Source organism: Hemitrygon akajei, chromosome 1 (genome assembly GCF_048418815.1).
Source record: "Hemitrygon akajei chromosome 1, sHemAka1.3, whole genome shotgun sequence".
NCBI lineage: Eukaryota > Metazoa > Chordata > Chondrichthyes > Myliobatiformes > Dasyatidae > Hemitrygon > Hemitrygon akajei.
In genome coordinates this window covers 186,843,090-186,854,358 of record NC_133124.1, presented here as the reverse complement: position 1 = coordinate 186,854,358, position 11,269 = coordinate 186,843,090, and the positions used below count along the sequence as shown (strand labels likewise).

Genomic DNA, 11,269 nt, shown 5'->3' with positions numbered 1-11,269 from the left:
AGGTTGAAAGGTTCTTGATTAATCAGGGTGTCAAAGGTTGCAGGAAGAAGGCAGGAGAATGGGGTTGAGAGGGATAATGGATCAGCCAAGATGGAATGGTGGAGCAGACTTGACAGGCCGAATGGCCTAATTCTACTCCTATGTCTTATGATCTTTTTTGTAAGGTACACGACTGGAAGAAAATGTCTGTCTGGTTTGTGCTGACCAAGTCTTCTGTCTAATCCCACCTATCAGCACCTGGACCATAGCAGGACAAGTTATCCCATTAATTACCTTTTGTCTCACTGGATCCTCTCAGCTCCAGAGCTGAGCACAGCCTCAGTTGGAACATGGACTCAAGGGCTGAGGTGACAGTGACTGCCCTTGACATCAAGGATGGCATTAGGGAGTCCTGGTAAACCTGATGTCCGCGGGCATTGGGGGAGAGCCCTCCAGTTGATGGGAGTCACACTTCAGATATTGGGAGGTGGTCAGTCATCCAGTCCCAGGACATTACTGCAGGATGTCCTCAGGCCAGAGCCCTGGGCCCAACCACCTTTAGCCGCTTCATCAGTGACCCTCCTTTCACAGAATTTAGGGTTTCCACTAATGAACACACACTTCCTTGATGGTAGAAGCAGCCCATGTCTGTGCACAGCGAGACCCAGAACAACACTCAGACATGGGCTAGAAAGTGCAGACTGACTCTCAGGCACACAGGGCGGAGTCCAACCACCTGCACCATGTTCAAAAATTGGAAAAAAAAGACAGTAAAACAGAACTGAAAAAAAACAAGAGATTCTGGAAGCGATCGACGGTGTCCACAGAGAGAGAGAGAAGCAGGGTCAATGCCTGTGGTTGAAACCCTGTGGGAAGTGAATATAAATGTTAGTTTGAAGCTGCAGAGGAGGAGCGGAGGGATGGTGTGAACAGCAGGATTTCTCAGACTGGGTAATGCCAGGCTGCTGTGGCGGTACAAGGAAATCAGAACCTACAGATCTAGTTCCCCCCTCACAGATGCTGCCTGACCTGCTCTTTGTACTTACCTTTGACATTCAATGGCATTGTCATCATCTTGACCCTTGCCATCACCACTAAGCAGAAGCTCGTGGACCACCCTCATGGCTGCAAGGAAAGATGTTATTAAACTGCAGAGAGTGCAGAAAGGATTACCAGGAAGTTGCCTGGATGTGGGGACTGAGTTACGAGCCGAGGTCATTATTGCCTGTTATTTAGGAGAGTGAGAGATGACCTGAAAGTGGGAATAGAAAGAGTAAAAGTACACGATCTTTTCCCTTGGAATGGGGTGGGTGAAAGAAACAAGAGGGTACAGGCTTAAGATCAGAGGCAAGAGATTTACAATCAACATCAGGAGCATCATCTTCACACAAAGGGTAGCGTGTATTTGCAATGAGCTGCCAGAAATAGTGGCTGAGGGAGGCACATTAGTAACATTTAAAAGTCATCTAGGTACAGTGCCCATAAAAAGTATTCACCAACCCTTGGAAGTTTTCATGTTTTAATTTTTACAACATTGAATCACAGTGGATTTAATTTGGCACTGAAAATGTTCCCCTTTGTTCTTTACAAAACTGCTCAACCTCTGTCAGATTGCATGGGGATCATGAGTGAACAGCCCTTTTCAAGTCCAGCCACAAATTGTCAGTTGAATTGAGGTCTGGATTCTGACTTGGCCACTCCAGGACATCAGCTTTGTTGTTTTTAAGCCATTCCTGTGTAGTTTTAGCTTTATGTTTGGGGTCATTGTCTTGCTAGAAAACAAATCTCCCAAATTGCAGTTCTCTTGCAGACTGCATCAAAATTTCCATGTATTTTTGCTACATTCATTTTACCCTCTGCATTCACAAGCCTTCCAGGGCTGGCTACGGTGAAACATTCCCACAGCATGATGCAGCCACCACCGACCATGCTTCATGGTAGGAATAGTGTGTTTTTGATGACGAGTGGTGTTCGGCTTATGCCAAACAGCGTTCAGTTTGATGGCCCAAAAGCTCAATTTTGGTTTCATCAGACCCATAGAACCTTCTTCCAGCTGACTTCAGAGTCTCCCACATACCTGCTGACAAACTCCAGCCAAGATTCCATGGGAGTGTCTATCAACAGTGGCTTTTTCTCCTATAAAGTTGCAACTGTTGAAACACCCAGGCACAGTTGTTGTATATACAGTCTCTCCCAACTCAGCCACTGGAGCTTGTAACTCCTCCAGAGTTGTCATAGGTCTCTTGGTGTCCTCCCTCCATAGTCCCCTTCTTGTACGGTCATCCAGTTTTTTAGGACTGCCTGCTCTAGGGAGATTTACTACTGTGCCTTATTCTTTCTATTTCTTGATGATTGACTTAACTGTTCTCCGAGGGATATTCAGTGACTTGGACACTTCCTTACATCCATCTCCTGACTTGTACTTTTCAATAGTTTTTTTGCGGAGTCACTTGGAGTGCTATTTTGTCTTCATGGTGTAGTTCTTACCAGGATACTGACTCACCAGCAGTCAAACCTTCCAGATACAGGTGTATTTTTACTACAATCAACTGAAACACCAAGACTGCATACAGATCTCCATAAACAGATCTTTATTTAACTAATTATGTGACTTTTAAAACTAATTGGCTACACCAGTGATGATTTTATGTGTCATATGGGGTGAATACTTACGCAATCAATTATTTCATGTTTTATATTTGTAGTTAATTTAGATCACTTTGTAGAGATGTTTTCACTTTGACACAAAAGAGTCTTTTTCTGTTGATCAGTGTCAAAAAGAGCCAAATTAAATTCACTGTGATTCAATGCTGTAAAACAATAAAACATTAAAACTCCCGAGGGAGTGAATACGTTTAATAGGCACGATAAGTCCATGGGTGGGAGAGGTTTAGAAGGCTGTGGGCCAAGCATTGAGGAGATGGGAATAGCTTGCTGGGAAACACAATCTACACTTGCATGTTGGGCTGATGGACCTACTTCTTTGCTGTACGACAATGACTTAAAGTTCTGGGGATCCTGTGGTTGGTGACCCAACTCTTGACTCACCAAGGCCTTCCCATCCTCAGAAAGACGCCAGTCAAAGGTAATCTCTGCTTGCTTGGATGAATGTAGCTCCAACAGCTCTCTGAAACTTGGCATCATCCAGGACAAAGCAGCCCACCAGATAAATACCTCACCACCGACCTAAATTCCCATTCCCCTCACCCACTGGCGTACGTTGGCAAACTGTTAGATTGCCTGGCAGTTACTCGGCAAGAACACACCGTACAAACCACTGCCTCTACCACTGAGGAGAATAGAGGCAGCAGAGAACCACCATCCCCTGCAGCTTCCTCTCCAAGGACCATGACATCCTGACATCCATGGTCCTTCACAGTCACTGGTTCTTCACCGTCAAATCCCCAGCTCAACGGCGCTGTGCACAACAGGCACAGTTGGGATTCAGGGAGGAGGGCAGAGAGGGAACACAGAGACAAGGACAGCAGAGACATTTCAGTAATAAGACACTGTTAGCTTTTATTTTCTCCAGATCAACTGAGATGCAGTATCATCGCTTTTGCTTGTACACTGTCCAGTGAGACTCGAGCGATACCGGGGGCCCTCTGTCAATGCCAACTACTCACTGTCCAGCTTGCAAGGGGTGCATCATGGAGAAGGGTCACTTTCAGACAACAGGGAATTAAGTCAGACATCGGCTGGTCACGAGTTCAACGGAAGGGCCATGACATGGGTGGACCTTGCCAATCTAAACCCACTCCCAACAACACAGGATGGGGGGGAAAGCAGTCCAGGAATCCACAGAACAGCATAGGGAGCAGCAGTCAGAGCATGCCTGAGAGTGAGGCCGTATCTCCTGTGGAAACATTTGGCTGAGCCGTGGCCAGTGAGTCAGCCTCAGGGATTGTAGGAGGCACAAGGTATGGTGTGGAACCACAAGAGGGAGGGAGGAGCACAGGTCTAATAGAGGCCAGAGGACTCAAGATCAGGCACACAGCCCCTGGATCAGTCCCCACTGCCACCTACGATCATTATACAGAACAAAGGACCCTCCTACACCCGGGGTCAGTGTAGTGAGTACAGGGACCCTGGGGTCAAATCCACATGTATATCCAGGATCAGTAAATAAGGTCTCTGGCATTTTGGTCTCCAGCCACCACTCTCCTCTACACAGCCTTGCTCTGTAACTCCTTCCTGTGCACACCCTTCCTCTCCAATCCGCTGTGTTCCCTCCCCCTCCACCTCCCTCCTTTACACAGCCCTGCTCCTCTACACTCCCCTCTGACCCCTTCCATTGCTTTGCACCCCATGACTCCACTCCACCTTCCCCACACAGTGCTGTGCTCCCTCCCTTCCCGGCACACTGGCCCAAGCATGGCAGTGACATCTCAGCTGAACTCTGTCCCACCCAAGGGTGTCGGATTCTGCTGGCAAGATGCTTGGCGGCTCCCATACAGTGGTCTGGCTTCCAGCAGAGGTGCTGACCATCTCCTAACCTCTGGGACCTCGTACTGCCCCACGCCTGGGATTCTGCCGCACTGCCGCCAGTTGTCCATCCCATCCTCACTGCAGTGCAGTCTTGGCAAGCCTGTACAGCCCCCTGCCCTGCCCCACACATGCCCGCTACTCATTGCTGGCTCAGTAGAGTTTCATCCTGGGGTAGAGCCAGGGCTCTGGACTGCTGCTGCCCCAGTCATTCTTTGGGAGGACAGCGGGCAGTGGCAAATCACTCCATTCCAGGCAGTCAGACGGTGGGTAACACAAGGAGAGGGGCAGGGGCTCCACTCTGCACCTGAGTCCTTCTCCTGGAACCAGCTGGCATGCCTGTGCCCCATTCCAGTTCAGGTAAGCCCTGCCATGCGAGTCCATCGGTGGACCCTTGCTGGAGCCTTTCCCATCCCAGGAGCCAGTTCTGGGCGAGCCGTGGATTAGCCCGTAGCGGGTCTGAGCACTGTTCCCTGAGGCTGACGACTCCCAGACGCGGTGTGGACTTGCTTTGGCCGCTGCCCTGCCACACAGGAGTGAGGGTGGTGGCTCCAACACAGAGGCATGGAGCACTCCCTCTGGGCTTGGCTCTTGTGTGGTTTGCCAGGGGGGGACGCCAAGCCACTGGGGAGAGGAGGGCCGGTCTGCTCCAGCTTGAGGCCAAGCCCGACCCTTTGCCAGCGAGTGAGGCTGCAGTGGGAGGGGCGGCATCTCTCTTGTGCGCCTGCACTCTGGCAGAGGTCCTTTGTTTCTCACTGGGTGCCTCCCACCCGTGCTTCTGAAGATGGGGTCTTCATCCGCCTCCTTCCAGCTTCTGCCATGGCCAGTGGTCCCTAGCCCACACTCCAAGTGCCCCCAACTTCCCTGAGCCCTGGCCTTCTTCCCTGGATTTGGGCTCAGTGGGCTCCACCGACCCCTGCCTGGGGTATCCTGGTAAGCCTCCAGAATCCGTGCCAGCGAGCTGTTGGCTTTTGGCATCCGCTGGCGAGGGCTGCGGCTGGAGGATGGCAGTGCCCGTTTCTGAGCAGCCGATGTCTGGCCCAGGTCTGTTGTTTCCGGGCTGAGCTCCCATCTGGTGAAGGGGAAGTCCCTCCTCACAACAGGACTTCGGGGAATTCCTGGGGCAGCCTTGCTTCTCTGTAAACTGCCGGCGTTTCTCCATGGCCACAGCTGTTGGCGAGCAGAGGTGTTGAGGGCACGCTCCTCGTCTGCCTGGTTCCCTGCAAAGCTACCCACCTGCGGTCCAAGAAGAGAGGCAGTGGTGCAGATGACCTTCCGTGGGCTGAAGCCTGACTGCCCTGGAGTACCACTCAAAGATATCCCGAAGATCTTCCCTCCAGTAAAACAACTGCTGTCCAGCTTCGGGGACCAAAGGGGGCTCACCTGGTCAAAAACAACACTGCTCAGGCTGTGTACAGTTCAGAAAGGTGTGGTTAAGCTAATTTTAAACAGTAGAACCAGTCAGATCATTTGTCACTTTTGTGATTGGCAGGATGGCAAAGGATTGTTGAGTCATAGAGCTGTGGGGCATAGAGACAGGCCCTTTGGCCCACCACGTGTATGCCGACCATCATGCCTGCCTATACTAATCCCACTTGCCCACATTAACTCCACATCAATGTATACCCGGCTCATTCAGGTACCCGTCCAGCTGCCAATGAAATGCTGTCTGCACCACCTCCTTTGGAAGCCCATTCCAGATGCCAACCACTCTGTGAAAAATGTACCCAACAGATCCTTTAACACCAACTACAGTATTGTGACCGGAACTGCATATAATACTTCAGGAGAACTCTCACTGAAGCATTGTACAGCTGTAACAAGACTCCCAACTCTTGTCCTCATGGCCCTGCCCTATGTGCCAAATGTACTACCCTGTCTGCCTCTGTTACCACTTCAGGGAACTACATACTTGTACCTTGAGATCTCTTTATTCTAGAACACTCCCCACTGCCCTCTATTTACCATGCAAGTCCTGTCCTGGTTTATCTTTCCAACTGCATCACTTCACAAGTGACCAATTTAAATTTCACCAACTATTCCTTGACTCTTTTTCTCAGTTTAATCAAATCCTTTTATAGGCTTAGACAGCTTCTTCACTGCTCACCACACCACAAAATCTGGTGTCATCTATAGAATCATGTCACCCACATTCTCATCCAAATCACTAATATATACGACAAACAGTGGACCCAGTACAATCCCCTGTGGCACGTTACTGGTCACAGGCCTGTAGTCTGAAAATCAAGGCACTATCACCACAGACCTCCATCTCCTTTCACCAAGCCAATTAAGTATTCAACTGGATTCTACGTGATGTCACCTTTGAACCAGGCTACTATATGGGACTTTGTCAAAGGCCTTGTTAAAGTCTGTATAGGCGACAGCTACCATCCTTCCCTCTTCAATCCTCATCATCACCTTCAAAAAACCCAATCAGATCTGTGAGACTCAATTTCCCATGCACAAAGCCACGCTGACCGTCTCTAATGAGTCCTTGCTTTTACAAATGTTGGTAGATCTTGTCCCTCAGAACTCCCTCCTGAAACTTTCCCACCACTGATGTCTGGCTCACTGGCCCACAGTTCCCTGGCTTATCCTTGCAGCCTTTTTTCAATAAAGGCACAGTACCTCACCCATAGCTGAAAAAGATACATTTCTTCCAGGACCCCAGCAATTTCTTCCCTTTGTTCCCTCAACATCCATGGATACACTTGATCAGGCCCCAGGAATTTATCCACAAATATTTCAGGATATCACTGTTCTCTTTCCTGAATTCCCCAGCTCGCATGACCTTCTCCACAGTAAATAGAAACGTGAAGCATTCATCTCAAATCTTGCCCGTCTCCAATGGCTCCACACATAGACAATCACACTGATCCTTAATGGACAATAGACAATAGGTGCAGAAATAGACCATTCGGCCCTTCGAGCCTGCAACGCCATTCTGAGATCATGGCTGATCATCTACTATCAATACTTGGTTCCTGCCTTGTCCCCATATCCCTTGATTCCCCTATCCATAAGATACCTATCTAGCTCCTTCTTGAAAGCATCCAGAGAATTGGCCTCCACTACCTTCCGAGGCAGTGCATTCCACACCCCCACAACTCTCTGGGAGAAGAAGTTTTTCCTTAACTCTGTCCTAAATGACCTACCCCTTATTCTCAAACCACGCCCTCTGGTACTGGACTCTCCCAGCATCTGGAACATATTTCCTGCCTCTATCTTGTCCAATCCCTTAATAATCTTATATGTTGCAATCAGATCCCCTCTCAATCTCCTTAATTCCAGCGTGCACAAGCCCAGTCTCTTTAACCTCTCTGCGTAAGACAGTCCGGACATCCCAGGAATTAACCTCGTGAATCTATGTTGCACTTCCTCTATAGCCAGGATGTCCTTCCTTAACCCTGGAGACCAAATCTGTACACAATACTCCAGGTGTGGTTTCAGCAAGGCCCTGTACAAATGCAAAAGGATTTCCTTGCTCTTGTAATCAATTCCCTTTGTAATAAAGGCCAACATTCCATTAGCCTTCTTCACTGCCTGCTGCACTTGCTCATTCACCTTCAGTAACTGATGAACAAGGACTCCTAGATCTCTTTGTATTTCTCCCTTACCTAACTCTACACTGTTCAGATAATAATCTGCCTTCCTGTTCTTACTCCCAAAGTGGATAACCTCACACTTATTCACATTAAACGTCATCTGCCAATGGGACCCATTGTCTCCTTAGATACCCTTTAAAAAAAATATTTATTGACATACAGCATGGAATAGGCCTTTCTGGCCCTTTGAACCATGCTGCCCAATAACCCTCCTATTTTAAACCTAGTCTAATCCAGGACAATTTACAAGAACCAATTAACTGACCAACCAGTACGCCTTTAGACTGTGGGAGGAAAATGGAGCACCCAGAGGAAACCCACACGATCACAGAGAGAATGTACAAACTCCTTATAGGCAGCTATGGGAACTGAACCTGGGTTGCTGGAATGTAAAGCTTTGCACTCACCACTACCGTATGTAGTGGTTATATGTCACAGGATTCTCCTTTATCTGCGAAGGATACCTCATTTTCCCTTTTTGCCCTCCTTAATTTCCTTAAGTGTGCTCTTACATCCCTTAAACTCAAGGGACTTGCTTGATCCCAGCTACTGATAACTCCCATAAGCCTCCTTCTGATTTCCTGTCCAAAGCCTCAATATCCCTCAGCCAGGGTTCCTAATCCACCAGCCTTGCTCTTCACTCTAACAGGAACATGTTGGCTCTGAACTCTTCCTATCTTACTTGTAACATCCTCCAATAGTCAAGCAACCCTTTACCTGCTAATAGAGATTAGCATGCAGGTACAGTGAATAATCAGGAAGGGTTATGGCTTTTATTTTGTTTAGAGAGGCAGTGTGGAACAGGCCAATGAGCCACACCACCCAACAACCCACTATTAACCCTAGCCTCATCACAGGATAATTTATAATGACCAAACAACGTACTAACCAGGATGTCTTTGGAATGTGAGAGGAAACCAGAGCACCTGGAGGAAATCCACACACTCATGGGGACGACATACAAACTCTCATGGACAGTGGCGGAATTGAACTCTGAGCTCCGACACCGCGAGCTGTAATGGTGGCACGCTAACCACTGCATTACTGCAGTGCCCCATTATTGTAAGAGTTTTGGAGCATGGAACTTTGGATCAGCTTTTCAGGCATACAGTGTTGTTCTCTGTTTAAGGAGAAATATATTGGCATTGGAGGCAGTGCAGAGAAGTTTCACTGGGTCAATTCCTGGGTTGGAGGGGTTGACATACTAAGAAAGGTTGAGTGGCTTGGGACTATTATCAATGGAGTTTAGAAAGAGGAGGTGAACTGTGTACACTTTTAGTCACCCTGTTAGAGAAAAGACTTCATTGAGCTTGGAAGAATGCAAAGAAGGTTTACGAGAATGTTGCCAAGATTCGAGGGCCAGAGTTACAGGGAGAGCTTGGTCAGCTGAGGACTTTATTCCTTGGAATGCACAAGATAGAGGGGTGAGTTTACAGAGTTGTGTAAAATCATGAAGGTCAGAGATAGGGTAAATGCACACAGTTTTTTTCCCCCAAGGGGAATGAAGTCAATAACCAGAGGGTTCAGGTTTAAGGTGAGAGGGGAAAGATTTAACCTGGATCCGAGGAGCTACTTTTCATGAATTGGGTGGCAGGTGCCCTAGGAAATGGTTGAAGTGGGTAAAATAATAATATTTACAGGATATTTGAACAGGAACATGGAGAGGAATGATTCAGAGGCATATGGGCCAAATGTGGGCAAGTGTGATGAGTTTAGATGGGCATCTTGGTCGGTTGGATGAGTTAGGCCAAAGGGCTTGATTCTGCATTGTGCTACTCTATAACTATGGCCAATTTAAACTACGCTCCGGGGGGGGGGGGGGGGGCGTCAAGGGAGTGAAAGGGTTGTTGAGGCCATGGATGATGGAACAGACTCGAGGGGCTGTGGTTTCTTATGTTCTAATGTCTACTTGCTCTACAAGGAAGGATTAGTTTACCACAGTTGAATGTGTGCTGGAAAGAGGTCCACAAACCGAACCATCATTCTGAATCAAGAATGAATCTTCAATCCGTTGATCTTTTGGGGATAAGGATTTGTTCACAATGGTGCTTTCATCAAGTGGGCTGCAGCTGGATCTGGGTGGTCTGCTCGTCCCTGCATAAATTCAGAAGCTGTAGTCAGTCACCTAGCGACATTAAGAGCACAGCCTCAAGGGCACAAACCCTCAGGATGTCCTACAGTACAGATGAAAATCGTGTGGTGTTTGGCTCTTTGGCCAATTAGCTCTCCCCTCTTCCACCTACCTCACTGCTCGCATTTGCTTCAATTTAATAACTCATTAAGCACTCCTTTAGAAAGTTGTGGTTGCACTGACCTGAGGGGTAACATTTTCATGCAGAGGGCATGAATGAGGAAGTAGATAAGGCAGGTACATTTGCATTATTTAAGAAGCACCTGAATGGGCAGGGCTTGGAAGGATATCAGCCAAAACCTGGAAATTGGGTCTAGCTGGGTGGGCGTTGTGGTTAGCATGGACTGGTTGGGCTGAAGGACCTGTATTGCTTTATGACTCATTTCCATTAATCATTCTTTTCCAGATCATAACTAAAATATATTTTCAGTCAGAGTCATATGAGGCCAAGTCATTGGGTGTACTTAAGGTAGAGATAGATAGGTTCTTGATTAGCCGGGCCATCAAAGGGTATGGGGAGAAGGCAGGGGAGTTGGGATGAGTGGAAGAATTGGATCAGCTCATGATTGAATGGCAGAGCAGACTCAATGGGCTGAATGGCCTACTTCTGTTCCTATATCTTATGGTCTTTTATAACATGGAAACAGGCTCTTCAGCCCAATTTATCCATGCGCTCACTGGAAAGAGTCACATTTCCAGTACTTCATGTTCCAAATTTCCAGCATCTGCAATTATTTTGATCTTCAAGTTGTTGGAGAGCTTGGATGAAGTGAGAGGGCAATGGAAATAATACATTTGAAATATCAGGTATGTTTTGATTTTCAAACTAAATTTGTGCTCGATCTGCAATGTAATGTACTTCAGGCTAAGAGCACTATCATTAAGAGCTGAGGTAGACAGAAACCTCTTTATAAAAAGAGCTGCAGTTCCTCTCCCTCCATTCTCTGCACACTAATATACCTTTCTAAGAGCCTCCAAAATCCCTCTGTCATATCTGCCTCCACTACCACCCCTTGTAGTACATTCCAGGCACCCACTATTTTCTGTGTAAAAAAGACTTGCTCTG

At 47.7% G+C, this 11,269-nt stretch overlaps 2 protein-coding genes across 5 annotated transcripts in view; both read right to left on the bottom strand.

Annotated features, from left to right (window-relative positions):
• Nucleotides 1–3,472: 3,472 nt before the first annotated feature.
• LOC140738392 (uncharacterized) lies at nucleotides 3,473–10,082 on the bottom strand. The gene is made up of 2 exons (XM_073065674.1): nucleotides 10,009–10,082; nucleotides 3,473–5,847 (listed from the first exon to the last, which is right to left on the bottom strand). Exon 2 carries the CDS (start codon nucleotides 5,440–5,442, stop codon nucleotides 4,618–4,620), a length of 825 nt encoding a protein of 274 aa, XP_072921775.1. The 5' UTR covers nucleotides 5,443–5,847; nucleotides 10,009–10,082; the 3' UTR covers nucleotides 3,473–4,617.
• The window catches only part of LOC140738178 (uncharacterized), a 22,950-nt gene continuing 21,658 nt past the window's right edge, over nucleotides 9,978–11,269 (bottom strand). For all 4 annotated transcript variants that reach the window (XM_073065478.1, XM_073065558.1, XM_073065316.1 and 1 more), the window contains exon 3: nucleotides 9,978–10,166. In XM_073065478.1, coding sequence (XP_072921579.1) covers nucleotides 10,000–10,166 — 167 coding nt within the window. In that variant the 3' untranslated portion in view covers nucleotides 9,978–9,999. The remainder of the gene's footprint in view (nucleotides 10,167–11,269) is intronic.